This window comes from Tamandua tetradactyla, chromosome 6 (genome assembly GCF_023851605.1).
Source record: "Tamandua tetradactyla isolate mTamTet1 chromosome 6, mTamTet1.pri, whole genome shotgun sequence".
Lineage (NCBI taxonomy): Eukaryota > Metazoa > Chordata > Mammalia > Pilosa > Myrmecophagidae > Tamandua > Tamandua tetradactyla.
This window is the reverse complement of record NC_135332.1, coordinates 6,521,809-6,536,518: the sequence shown is the minus strand read 5'-3', so window position 1 is coordinate 6,536,518 and position 14,710 is coordinate 6,521,809. Positions and strand designations below refer to the sequence as shown.

General features: G+C 40.5%; 1 protein-coding gene across 1 annotated transcript in view; it reads left to right on the top strand.

Moving 5' to 3' along the window:
• The window catches only part of PITPNC1 (phosphatidylinositol transfer protein cytoplasmic 1), a 269,957-nt gene that overhangs the window by 134,210 nt on the left and 121,037 nt on the right, over positions 1–14,710 (top strand). The window contains exon 2 of the mRNA XM_077163621.1: positions 619–767. Within this exon, the coding sequence (XP_077019736.1) occupies positions 619–767 (149 nt within the window). The remainder of the gene's footprint in view (positions 1–618; positions 768–14,710) is intronic.

Genomic DNA, 14,710 nt, shown 5'->3' with positions numbered 1-14,710 from the left:
ATAGGTTCTTAGCCGTGGCTCTACTGATGGTGGCTCTACATGTCTGGAGTGTCACAATTCTTCCAGGTGCTTCTGATGTCCAGCCCATGTCCGAGAACTGACCTGCGAAGGGACAGAGGCCTCCAAGAGATTTGAAAACCTTGATGGGAGCGATAGGTGATGTCCACTCCTCTTGTGTCAGCAGTGTCATAATTCAGGCAGGAAGAAGGCATAGGAACGACACACCCTAGCCTGCCTTTTGCCAAGCAAAACAGCACGCTAGCTCCATTTCATCCTGAAGGGCCAGAATGGAAAGAGAGACTTCCAGTGCTTCCTCCCTTTCTTTGCTATTGCCCAAGGCTTGATCGGCAGCCGAACCTTAAGGGCCTGCACCCCAGCGAGCACTGATTTGAAAGGTGATCGAAAATGTTCACGCGAACAGGCCATTTCTACATTCCACTCGCCCCTCGCCCTGCTCCTTGCTTCTGAGGGGCATCAGGCCCTGGCATGTGCTTTCTGTGCTCAGCAGCAGGGAACTGCTCTCACTAGTTGCTGTCGCGCCGTGGTCTCAGGTCGAGGGAGGAGGGCTGTCGAAGGCAGGTGGTGGAGCTGACCTCTCTGTCCCTTTGTGTTCCGTAGTACAAAATCGGACAGCTGTACATGATCAGCAAGCACAGCCATGAGCAGAGTGACCGGGGAGAAGGCGTGGAGGTGGTGCAGAACGAGCCCTTCGAGGACCCTCACCACGGCAATGGGCAGTTCACCGAGAAGCGAGTGTATCTCAACAGGTAAGTCCCGGCAGCTGGGCGCTCCTCCCAGGAGCCCATCCTACCTGGCTCCACAGGGTGAATGGTGCGACAGCTGGGGGCAGCGAGTGTACGGAATCCCCGGGTGACGTGGAGAGGTGTGCTCCCCACCGTCGAGAAGCACCAGTCAAGTTGCTTCCAAAAACCGAATCCCCTGCATTCTGCAAAATGGCCCTCACTGTATTTTCCTTCGGAGGAGCTTTCCTCTCCACTTCCCCATCCCTTCGACGCTGTGCTAAAATGAAATCTGCGCTTAAGGATTAAAGAACTTCGTTTGCTCTTTTAGTTCAGTGTTAGCAGCGTGAAAAAGATAGCTTTGCCTTTAAATTGTAGAGAAGTGTTCAAGGTGGCCTTGTACCAATGATGCGTTGACTTGCTCAGTGTCCCGCTTACTGCCAAATGACCACTCAGGCCTCTGCAAAGGGACTTGACAAAATGAACAGTCACCTGTGGCCAAAGTGATAGGTGACGGCTGAGGTGGCTTCCATTTCTTGTGGCCCCATCCTTCCCGAGCTAGAGTTGTCATCTCGCCTTTTGGAAGGGAAAGACATCGAGGATTATAAACCAGCACTCATCAAGACTGCCATTTCTACATTGCAAAATATATTCTTTCATCTCTTGCTATTTTCTTGTTACTAATGACATCATTGAGTATTAGGGCTTGTCCAATTGTTTCTCCACCCTATACCCACCTCCAGCTCATTTTCTTCTGTTCAGTTCTTTTCTGGGTCAGAATATTTATAGTCAGATGCCATATGGAAAATATATGAATGTATTTAATTAACCATCTCCCCACCCCCCGGCCCACCCCTGAACCAATGTTTGACCTGTTTGACCTTTGCTATTAAGGCTTATTATATTAGCCCTTTTTTACTCTCACATGTGGCCTCTCCAATTGGCTCATTGGTGATTATTCAGAAAGCATTGCCAACATAATAGCTGGGCAGTACCCCCCTTCCGTTCACTGACACCTGTAAATATTTATCCGTTCTCAGGTCTTTAAACGGCCTCAGATATTTCAGAGAAGAGTTGCATTTGGATTCCACCATTCTCACATGGACTGCAGCCCCTGCAGTCTAAGTGGGCTACTCCTTCTTCATAGGCATGCTTGGGTCGTGTCACTAGAGCTTATGGAAATCTCCCGGGCCAGGTTCCTTACCGCACAGGCCTTGGGCGGATTAAACCAACACTTTTTAATTTGCCCAGGGCAACAGTACCAGGGAATTCCTGAGTCATGATGAGATGCAGATGAGATTGATCTCATTCATCTATCAGTAGCTGTGAATTCCCAAGATTTGGAACTAGTTCAGCTTCCAACCAGCTGTTGATTTGCAGGGGTAGCTGAGCTCAGGGTCTGGCTTGGGAATGGTTTCCTTACAGAGACAGATTTCTCAATATGTTGCTTCGATATTCCTAAAGTAGAAGGTGTAAATCAAAGATTGAGCAGGTTCCTCCTCAGGGATCACCTCTGTAGAGTAAAGAAAAGAGAGGGAGATGCAGGAAAATACAGACCTATGGAAAATTCCATTTCTTGGCAGACAGTGGCATTCTCCCAAATTATCAACCGGGAGTGATAATTTGAGGTTTGTTCACACTGTACCAGAATCAAGAAAAATTTAGAAAACTTCACAAACTTTTCCTGAAATGGAACAGGGAAGTATCCAACTACTTTTGTCATGTCTGTTTTCTCTATCAAAATATATGATATTTAGTTGAAAGGCAAGTAATAGCCATTAATAAAAGGTAGTGTTGTTATAAATAGGATATCTGGTCTTCCTGTAATAGTAACTAAAAAGGTTAATGTGGGCCCTTGCCCAAACTCACAAGACAGGCACAGGGTATATATAAATATAACAACATATAGCTGAGTTCAAAACAGAGGCGGGGGGGTGGTACAGTGGTGGCTCAGTGGCAGAGTTCTTGCCTGCCATGCCAGAGACCTGGGTTCGATTCCTGGTGCCTACCCATTCCAAAAAAAAAAAAAAAAAAAAACTGAGGCAAAACAAAGGAAGGGAAATCCTCAGGTTCTAGAAATAAAGAGGGAGCACAAACTGGAGTAGAGAGCAGACAAACTATAAGTACGGAGGGAGGCCGGAGGGGTCTGGGCCCCAGGCGCGTAAAGCCTGCCTGGGGATAGGAATTGTGGTCTTGGGCCCACATAAAACTGGGGCCCTGGACCTGTAAATCCAGCACTGTAGCTGACAGTGAAGGAATGAGAGCAACTACCGCCCAGAAAACCACAATGAAAGAACTACTGAGAGCTAAAAGGGGAAACTGAGCCCTGGAAGAAGGGGATGCTAGAAGCAATACAAGAACAAAGAAATGGGTGAACAGCTGGGCAAATTTGAATGAGCATAGAATGTTAAAAAGAAAAAAAACACTAGTAATGACTTATTAGGGTTTTGTTTGTGAAATTAAAATAATAGATGAAAACACCATAACTACCTGTTTAGGAAGAGGAGAAAGATGTTGATTAGCTTTCGATTTTGTAAGACAAGTATTTGCATATTTAAAATGTAAACGTAATCTCTAAAATAAAAACAAAACAATATATAACTTATGATCCAATAGAATCAGGGAAAGAGAAAAGAGAAGCTTACAAAAAGCATGGCAAATAGAATATATAAGTTTTGATGATAAAATAAATCGAAATAAATCAGGGATCATAATAAAGATATATAAATTAAATACTAAACCTGAATCTAGCCTCTACAAATAGAAGGCAAAATTGACAGAATTGCAAGAAGTTCGAAATTATACTGGGAGATTTTAACATTCCTGTTTGATAAGCTGCTCCATCAAGTAGGCAAACAATTTAACAAACACAGAAAAGATGTAAACACTGTAATTATAAGCTTGATCAAGTGGCCATGGATAGACCCTAGAACCAATGTACTTTTAAAATATACATGAAAATGTACAAAAACTGAGACAAACTAGGCCAGAAGACAATTGCAACAAATACCAGAAAATCAGAGTCATATAACTCTTATTTGCTGATTACAGAGCATTACAATAAGAAATTCATAGCAAGAAAAGCAACAACAAAATCAACTCCTTCCTCATTTAGATGTGCAAAAACTTCTGAATGATTCATGGGTGAAAGAGGAAATCATAATAGTGTTTAGAGTTGAATAACATAGAGCACTATTTATCAAAACTTACAAGATTCTGCTAAAGCAGTACTAAAATGGAAAATTTATGCCTTTTAATTCTTATATTGGAGGAAAGATTAAAATTAATAATCTCTGTCTGCAGTCAGCTCAAGAAGTTTTCAGAAAAACGGCATCAATTGCAAGAAAGAAGCAAACAAAAAACACAAGAGTAAAAATTGATGAAATAGAAAACCAATTAATAATAAAAAGGAAAAATCAGTCCAAAAGTTGGTTGTCTGAATAGTCTGATGATTAAGACTATTTCAAAATCAAGAGAAATGAAAGAAGGCACAAATATTAATATGTAGAATAAAAGAGGAACATGACTACGGGTACAGCAGATACTTAAAACATGAAGAGAGAATGCTAGGAATATTTTTGGGCCAGTTTGAAAATTTAGATGAAATGGAATTTTTCTAGAAAAATATACGATTTCTAAATTTATTATAAAAATGAAAACACCTACAACCATTAAGGAAATTGAATCAGAAATTGAAAACTAAATCTCCCTAACCTCCACACATGTATAAACCCAGGGTCAGATGCTTTTACAGGTGAGTTGTACCAAACTTTTAAGGAATATAGAGTGCCCATCTTGTACTATTCCAGAGAATAGAAAAGGAAGGAAATACCCAAAATAATTTTAATGTTAATTAAATGAGTTGTTAATTGTATGCCTTTGGGCTGCAACTTTAGAATAACCACCATAGTGAGTAAAACAATATTGTTGCTTTTATTATTATTATTACTTGGTGTCTCACAATGCAAAAATCTTTTGGGTCTCAATGATGTCAACAAGTGTTGACCCCACGTCTTGTCTGCTTTCACTGTACCATCCTCAGTCTCACCCTTAAATTTCTGTCCTAGTACTACAAATGGTGCCACAGCAGGCATCAAATTCTAATACAATTGCAACCAAAAGATAAAATAGAAGGAATAGGAAAGCAAGCCCCTTTAAGCATCTTCTTTTTTTTTTTTAAATCAGGAAAGGAATGATCTTCCTGTAAGAAAGTGGGGAGATGGGAGATGACTGCTAGAAGAAAACTAATGGTGCCTATCATCATTAACCTTGATAACAAAACTAACAAAACAGTACAGAAAAAGGAAACTTATAGACCAATCTCAGTGAAGAACATAGAAATGAAAATCCTGAAGAAAGCACTAGCTTTAGCAAATAATGATAATGACAATATAATAATAACAACAATATTAAATCATGATGTAGATTTAGCCCAGAAATTTGTTAAATTAATATTTAATAAGTCTTTTTGTGTAGTTGACCACAGTTAAGTCAGGAACAAAATAACTATCTTTGTTATCTCTACTTCTTTTAAACATAATGCGAGGACCCTAGCCAATGAAGTAAAATAAGAAAGAAATAAAGAGGAATGGAAGAAAATTTGCAGAATATATATTTTCTATTAGAATTTCGAGACACTCCAGATACTGTTAACACTAATTACGGGAATTCAGCACGATTGCTGGATATAAGATCCATATACAGAAACCACTAGCAGCATGAACAATAAATGGGAAAAAATAATTTTTCAAAAAAGGAAACTTTAAGGTACCCAGTGACAAATCTACAGAATCTTTTTGGAGAAACTATGAAACATTAGTGATGGACCTTAGAAGCTCTGAACAAATGGCAAGGTGTACCATGTTCATTGATGGGGGAAATGCTGTACCATAAAGAAAGATACCACCAATTTCCCATCAATTTATAAATTTAATGCAATTCTAATTAAAAATCCAATAGAATCATTCTTAATGGAATTTGAGAAACTAATCTAAAATCCATATGAGCAATTTTGAAAAAGTTGAATAAGTTGGAGGAACTTTCCCTACCACTTATCAAGACTTTATAAAACTATTCTACCTAAGACAATGGTGTATTAGAAAAGAGATGAACAAAAACCCACAAGACAAAATAGCCCCCAAATGGACCCAACCCATTAATGATCCTTGGTGTTTAGCAGAGCTGGCATTAGAAATTAGAGAGGGGGAAAAAAAGAAATGAAGGAGGTAAAAAAAGAAGTTAGTGAAAGAAAGATGAGCTTTTCAGTATATGATGTTGGGATGCTTGGGTTTCCGATTAGAAAAAAAATTAGACCCCTACTTCACACTAGGTAAACAAATAAATTCCAGGTTGATTAGACACAAATGGGGGGGAAACTGTAAAAAAAAAAAATTTTAATATAGGTAAATATCTTTATGATTTGAGGAGTAGTAGGTTAGGACTAATTAAACAAGACATAAAGAAATGGACTGATAAATATTACTACTTTAAAATTAAGAACCTCTGCATAACAAAAGGCACCCACAAAATATATTCAGAAAAGGCAATATACATGTGAAAAGCACTCATCCTATAGGAGGGCAGGAAAACACAAAACAATGATAGCACCCTCTTTCTCACTCATCAGGCTGGCAAAAATCACAGTCTTAAAATAGCAGGATTGACTAATAAATGGAAAGCAAGGACTCCCAATACTGATGAGAGGTAAGGACTGATACCACCTCTTTAGAGAGCAATTGGAAACAATGAGAAAAGTTGAGAATATGTGTAACTTGTACTTAGCAATTCTATTTCTAGGTCAGAACCCTAGAGGAATTCTTCCACTATACAGAAGGAAGTTTAGAAGGCATCCTTCCCTTTTGAAAAGCCTACCTCCAGGAAGCATAGTGAGTTAAATGACCGAAGAAGGATCCAGAATTATCTCAGTTGTTTGGACATGTAAACCATTTTTTTAACACGATGGAATTAAATAAGGATACGTGTACGTTCTTCTCCTTGGCTCCGACAATACCAGTTGTACAAGTATGGGATGTGAGATGCATAACATCTCAATGGCATGCTTGAGAGAAATTTTTGACAATTCAATCTGAAGCAATTATTCAAGCATACGCACTTATGGTAGTATTTCATAGATAAATAGCTGCAAATGATCTTAGGCTGCCTAAAAAAAAGTAAAATATCTAAAACCAAGGAGTTGATAATCCTGCTCAGTTTTCCACTGGCCAAAACATATGTGGAGTACTTTTACTTCTTTCTGAATGGTACCCTCTAAACAGTGGTCAAACCACAAAGTCAGAGGGAAATGTCCTGACAAGGCTGCTCTCATTTCAGACTCCAGATTCAAGTTTGGGGGTTCCCAGGACTGCCCTCACTTCAGTTCAGATGTTCAGAAACCGATTTTTTATTTCTTAAGAAAAATAACTATTAGAGGCTCTGGAAATACTCTGTAATTAGAGCCTATTCCAGTTTATGTAGTTTAGACTTCTCAAAGCAGATACCATGAAAAGGGGTTGGCTTTTAATAATGGGAATTTATTAGTTTACAGTTTTGAGGTTGAGAAAAATATCCAATCAAAGCAGTATGAAAGTGATGCTTTTTTTCCCCAAAAACTGGCTGCTGGTGATCCTTGGCTCCTCTACCACATGGCAAGGCACAGGGTGGCATCTGCTGGTCTCTTCCTTCTCATGTGGGTTTCCTTGCTTTCAGCTTCTTGCTCCTCTCCCTCTCCCTCTCCCTCTCCCTCTCCCTCTCCCTCTCCCTCTCCCTCTCCCTCTCCCTCTCCCTCTCCCTCTCCCTCTCCCTCTCCCTCTCCCTCTCCCTCTCCCTCTCCCTCTCCCTCTCCCTCTCCCTCTCCCTCTCACTCTCACTCTCACTCTCACTCTCACTCTCACTCTCACTCTCACTCTCTATTCATCTCATTCATAAAATCCTCCACCAAGGGATTAAGACTCATCCTGGTTGAAGTGGGTCACAATTTAACTGAAGTAGCCTCATCAAAAGATCCTGCCTACAGTGGGCCCACACAGAGAATGAATTTTAAGAGTAGGCTTTTCTAGGGTGCATAGGCTTTGAAACCACTACATGTGGGAGTTGAAAAATTGCTCAGAGGGGTATTAAGTTCAACAACCAATATATCATCAAGCAAAGACAGCCTAAAAAGCCCATCTCTCAATGAGTGTTCCACTTTGGCTGGTGTATAAGGTATCTATAAAGAATGATTGAGAGACAAACTAAAAAAGACAGTTTGGGGCTATATTAGTTGAAGTTTGTGGTTGCACGCAAGGGAAACTGGGTCTGTCTTAAGCAGAAAGGAAGTTTAGTGGAAGGATATTAAAGGCCACAGAATTACCTAGAGCCTTGAGATTGGGCAGGAATCAGGACAGCTTCAGAGGGTCAAGAGAAGCAGTGATGAGAACCATCTTTTTTTTTTTGTCTTTTTTTGTTTTGCTTTTTTATTTTTATTTTAATTAATTTTTTGTTTTTGAGAGCCATCTTTTCAGTAGAACTAGCTGCTTCATTTTGGAGCCACTGCTCCATATCACGGCTGCCAATTGTCCCTGTTTTCTTTCTATCATTTGTACCCAAGTCCCAAACGTAAGCATCCTATTAAGTTCCCAGTCCAAGCCCTGGCTACCAGTTTCACTTAGGTTGTGAGAGCCAACAATGCACCAATATGCTGGAGGATTTCTCTGAAATAGGAAAGGAGTTGGATGCATCCCAGAACTCCAACAGCTGCCCTCTTTAGTTGAGAATATCAGTATGAGGGGTTTGTCCTTAATCCAACAGATGATGGGGAGCCATTAAAGGTTTTTTGAGTGTAGAAGTAATGTGATCAGAGGTGGGCTTGAAGAAGATGAACCTGGCAATAGTGTAAAGCAGGCATTGGAATAAAAGGAAGATGGGGAGCAAGACCACTTACTAATTAGGAAGTTATTAAGGTAATCCAGGTGAGGGTTAATATGCATCTAATTAGGGGAAGTCAGAGAACAGAAATGAGGGGATAAACTAACAAAACATCTCCAGGCAGAATCCTTTGGGTGTCTCCCTTTAAAGATACCAATTCTAACTTATGGTAAATGATGTTTATTTTTTTAACCGAGATATAATTTATACAAATCACCCTTAAAGTGTGCAATTCAGTGGTTTTTAGAATATTCATAAAATTGTACAACCATCATTACTTCCTAATTTGAGAACAGTTTCATCACCCCAAAGAAACCATGTACTTATTAGCAGTCACTCCTTTTTCCCCATCCTGTCAGCTCCTGGTAACCACTAATTTTCTTTCTGTTTCTATGAATTTATCTATTCTGGACATTTCATGTAAATGGAATCATATAATATTCCATATGAATGAAACTTAGCTTAATGTTTTCAGTGTTTATCCAGGCTGTCCCATCTGTCAGTACTTCGTTCCTTTTTGTGGCTGAATAATAGTCATTGTATGGATATACCATATTTTGTTTATCCATTCCTCAGTTAGTGGACATTTGAGTTGTTTTACACTTTTTTGGCTATTATGAAGAATGATATACAAATTTTTGAGTGAACATATGTTTTCAGTTCTCTTAGGTATATGCCTAGGAGTAGATGTGCTGGGTCATATGATAGCTCTACGTTTAACATTTGGGAAATATCAAACTGTTTTCTAAAGTAGTGCACCATTTTTACATTCCCATCAGTAATGTATGAGGGTTCTAATATCTCCAAATGCTCAACGACACTTATCTATTTTTATTATAGCCATTCTAGTGGATGTGAAATGCTATCTCATTGTGGCCTTGATTTGCATTTCCATAATAGCTAATGGTGTTGAGCATCTTTTCATGTGCTTTTGGGCATTTGCTTATCTTCTTTGGAGAAATGTTTATTGAAATCCTTTACCTATTTTTTAAAGGGTATAATGTGTTTATTTTTTTAACTTTTTATTTGGAAATATTTTCAAAATTGCAGGACAGTTACAAAAATAATACAAACCCTGTACAGAAAATTCCAACATACTCATATCAACCCCTCATCAATAACTATATCCACCAGTTTTAATATTTTGTTGCCTTTGCCCTTACCACTCTTTCTATTTAATCTGTCTGTTCCCTTTTCTTCATTTTTCTTCCTTCTGCTTCTCAGACTACATTATTTCATTGTCTTCAAGTTCTCTAATTCTTTCTTCTGCCAGCTCTAATCTGCTGTTAACACCCTCCAGGGGATTTTAAATTTCTGTTAGTCTGCTCTTCAGCTCTGGTTAGTTCCTTTTCCTAATTTCCATCCCTGTATTGATATTCTCTTTGTGTTCATCTATTATTTTTATGATTTCCTTTAGTTCTTTGTCCATGTTTTCCTTTAGCTCTTTGAACATATTTGGGGCCATTTTTAAATGTCTTTGTCTGGTATGTCCCAGGTCCATTATTCCTCATTGATAGTTTCCAATGCTTTGATATTCTCCTTTGCTGAACCATCACCTCCTCTTTCTTTGTATGTTTTGTACCCTTGTGTTGAACTTGGATATTTTGATACTTGAATGTGTTATCATTGAAATTTAGTCTCTGAGGCATCTGTTCCTTAAGTTTGCATCCAGCTGGTGTTATAACTAAATTTTCCTTGAATACCAGAAGCTAACAGATGAAAAGAAGAAGAAAAAACAAACACTTCTCCCAGTCTGCAATTCTTTGCAGATTGATCTGAGCAAGTGTTTTCCTTCAGAGCTTATCCATAAGTTAAGTTTAGAGGATAGCTCTAGGCCAAAGTGTAGGGGCCACCCTGATCCTTTCTACATGTGCCTTGTCTTGGGCACATGGGTTTGGCCCTAGGAATTTCCCCATTTAAGTAAGTAGGAATGCCCCCTCTTCCCTAGGAAACCACTTCTGCGGGTTCCTGGCATTGTACTATTTGTTCTACAGCCAGCAGTCCCTTGCCCCTGGCAGCACAACTTGACTGTTCACCCACAGCGTTCTGGAGGAGAATTCTGTGAACAACTGTACACAGGCAGGGCATGTTCTGGGAAGGGGAGTCCCTCAGGCCACCACTAGACAGATAGGCCACCACTAGACAGATTGGGTCACACATACCTGCTCCCAGTATATACACCAGGTTTACTCTGCTCCCTTTGAGCCAGAACCAGAGATCTGCTTTGGGAGTGCACCAGGCTCTACCCTGAGCTATTGAAGGGTGGGAGAAGCCATGGGATCCTGCTGCTTTTAAGTGGCTTTTTTCTTGATTCGATGCGCACCTTGTTACTGCAGTCCTTTAATTGTTTTCTGGAGCTTTGAGAAAGATATTTCTGCCAGTTCTTGCTGGTTGTTTAAAGCTTCTGTGGAGAGACAGAGCTCTGCAGCGTCTCACTCCACTGTTTTCATGAGACTGGGGGCCTGTAATGTCTGGTTTTAAAAAGCCATTCATACCTTTAGCACTTATCTCCAGGCATTGTGGACTTGTACAATCCTCTAGCTTTTCCTATAATGTCTGATACCCTATTGGATACACAACCCATTTTTCTGATTGGCTGATTGTCCTTGAACCTTTGGTCCTAAACCAAATAAGTGGTATTTTTTGGCCTGACTTCACAATTCTGGGTTTCACCTGGCATCCAGGGAAAGGAGGCAAGATACCCATCAAACTCTGGAAAAGGGATCCTAAAGAAAACCTGTCACTGAGAATCATACAAGAGTGGGAATTTTCTTTTATCCCCTTTATTTTTCACTTCATCTGTAGCATCTCTTCAGTCCCTTCCCACTGAAGCACAAGAGAGGAGGGAAAGGGGGAGGATGGTGAAGATTTGTGTGTGTGGAGGGGTGGGTACTGCAGAAAAGATGGAGTCTATTTTTAGGCTTGTTTTTCAATCATGAAGTGTCATGTTCTTCACCAGCACGGCTACTGGATTAATTAGGCTGTGCTGGCAGCTGCCAGTCAGGGAGCTTTGCCAGCTTCTAACGGTGATTCCACCAAATGCCTGAATCAGTCTACATAGAGAGAACATTTCTCTCACCGCATGGTTCTTGCCTTACCCAGCAACCTCTCATGGCCTCTGGTGACCCTGGGTGGGAGAAGGTAAAGATTCCATTAGTCATGAACCCTCTTTAATGGTGCACACAAAGCCACCAGCTGGTAGCTTTACCTAACAGCTCATTGGGGGCACCTTGTTGCCATGGTTTGGGCTTCTCTTTCCCATCTCTTCATCCTCTTTCCCCAGCTGTGTGAGTTGCCAAGGAAATCAATCCCATTCCCCAGATCTTTCCTGAAGTAGGTTTTATCCCTAGAGCTTGCGTGGCTTTGAGGACAACTCACTGCCTGGGCAAGAGGTGATGGAGGAAGTGTCAGAATCACAGATTCTTTTTTAGTAAGAATCACCTTACTTTTATGCTATTTCAAAGAATCTTCACTTGCATCATTGGTTTCTGAATGTACAGAGATTAACTTCATTCATTCAAAAAATATGTATTGAGCGCTCGCTATGGGCCGGGTACTGTTCTAGGTGCTGGGAACACAACAGAGAGCAGAACAAAGCTCCCCATCGTGGAGGGACTTGAATGCTACTTAGGAAGGACAGGCAGTGCACAATCACCATAATAAATAAGAACATCGTATAGTGTTTTAGAAGGTGATAAGTGTTATGATCAAGGAAAAACAGCAAGTAAGGAACCTGTATACTTTTCAGTTGTTGCTATTCTATGCTCCCCCCTTCTACATATTTAAGAGGACACTAGGGGCTTTCATGCTGCCAGCTTCCCCCTGCCATCCACCCACTCAGCTGATCCCATGGGAAATCAACACAGTAGATTATCTAGAGCTGATGGGATTTTAGAGGATTTCCCATCTTCATTCTGCTGCACTGCTCGTGGTCACTCGTTGACCCATGTGGTCTGTTCCCATGTGTGTTTCACAGCCCGCTACCCCGGTGCTGTCCCCGCAGACCTTCTGAGACCCTGCGTGAAGCAGGCCCCTTGTCCCAGAGCCCCAGCACAGCCCACAGCCAGGCTTTGTAAGCAGGGAGAGTGGTGATGGAGCCCATCATGCACAAATTAAAGGAACCTGGAGTCTGATTGCTGCCTGGGGTGAAGCCCGGGCAGCCCTGCCCCCCACACGTGATAATTCTGTTCTGGAAACTCCGCTCATCTCTTTGCTGCCATATAAAGAATCAGGTTAAAAAACAGAATGAACTCTGTACTTTCTGCATGATTTCTCTGTAAAACTACAAGTTCTCTAACTTAAAAAAAAAAAAAAAAAGCAGAACAAAAAGACAAGCTAGAACAACCAGTTAGAAGAGTTAAGTGAATAAATCAGAGCAGCTAGAGAAGAAATTTTTAAGACCTCAAATCACTGTATTTAGAATTGGATGGGAGCAATTTGTTATTATCAAATACCTGTGAAATGCTAAGTTTTGGCACAAAGGGGAAACAAAAAGATCAGGATATTCCTTCTGGAGTAGTGGAAAATTAGGCTATGAAGGAAGGTAGGTATGCCAGTCTGAATCTGTGGTGGACCCCAGAAAAACCATGCCCTTTGATCCTCATTCACTATTGCTGGGTGGGAGTATTTTAATTGTTTCCATGAAGATACGACCCACACAATTGTGGGTAATAACTTTTAATTAGATGGTTTCCATGGAGGTGTGTCTCCACCCACTGAAGGTCGAGTTGCTTGCTGGAATCCTTTAAAAGAGGAAACATTTTGGAGACAGTCCCTTTTGGTAGAGCCACATGAAAGCCAGCAAGACGCCACCATGTTCACCATGTGCCCTTCCAGCTGAGAGAGAAATGTTGAACATCGTTGGCCTTCTTGAACAAGGTATCTTCCCCGGATACCTTAAATTGGACATTTCTATATAGACTTGTTTTGATTGGGACATTTTCTCGGCCTTAGAACTGTGAACTAGCAACTTATTAAATTCCCCTTATTAAAAGCCATTCTGTTTCTGGTATATTGTGTTCCGGCAGCTAGCAAACTAGGACAGTAGGAGAGTCCTTTTTAAAAAAATCATTATAAACGAGCAAACTGCAGTTATTTGAGTCTAATTTCAATGCAGAAAGTAAGCTGTTTATGAGAAAAATCCCCAGTGAAACTCTGTTTGTATGACCTTGGAAGGGATGTCTTTCTGTTGGAAATGTTTAAATCCACAGTTGCAGGAAGATCATCAGAATTCTGACCCCTGTTCAGAAAATGAAATTAGACTCCATTTAGACTATATTTGGCCTAAGGATGTTCAGTGCCTCCTGGATCAAAAAATATTCCCAAATGTAATCCTACCACTCTGCTAACCTACAACTTCTCTAATAAAAAAAAAAATGTTAAAATATATTCCCAAATGAGCATAAATTGCAATGTAAGAATAGATTAGACACCAGTGAGCCCTTGGGATAATCTGGATCATAAAATGATAGAAGCTTCTAATGGAGGGACGGTTTAGATATCATTTCCGGAAGCTCTGTGTGAAATAAGTGCACACGCTTACACCGAGACCATCTCAGATTATGCTTGTCTGTGGAGCCCTCTCAGCAGGTGGGCTATGGGGCACAATACTTGAGTGAGAGTTATCTAAGAAGGTCACAGTGACTGTCCCCATACATGAAAAACCTCTCTTCGAGAGGCAATGAAAAAGTGATTTCAGGCAATATGATAATAGATGTGGGATTATTCCACCAAAGCATGTTTTCAGATTGCATAAAGGCTTTAGAGTTTGTCCCTCTTCATTTTATCCAAGCCTGAGTCTTGGTGACATGGGGAGGTTTGAGCCTGGCCAGTGAAACAAAATGGCCTGATTTAAACATCTTCTAGAAGAAAGACTCTTGTTTGACTCTTAGTAGTGAATTTGAGTGACAGGCTTTTTTTTTGGAAATTGTAGATTGTGTCTAGGGAAGCCTAGACATAGGCCAGATAATTCTTTGTTGTGAGAGGGGAGGGGTCCTGTGCATTGTAGGGTGTTGAGCAGCATCCCTGGCCTATTTTCATTAAATGCCAACAGCACTCCTTCCCTCCAT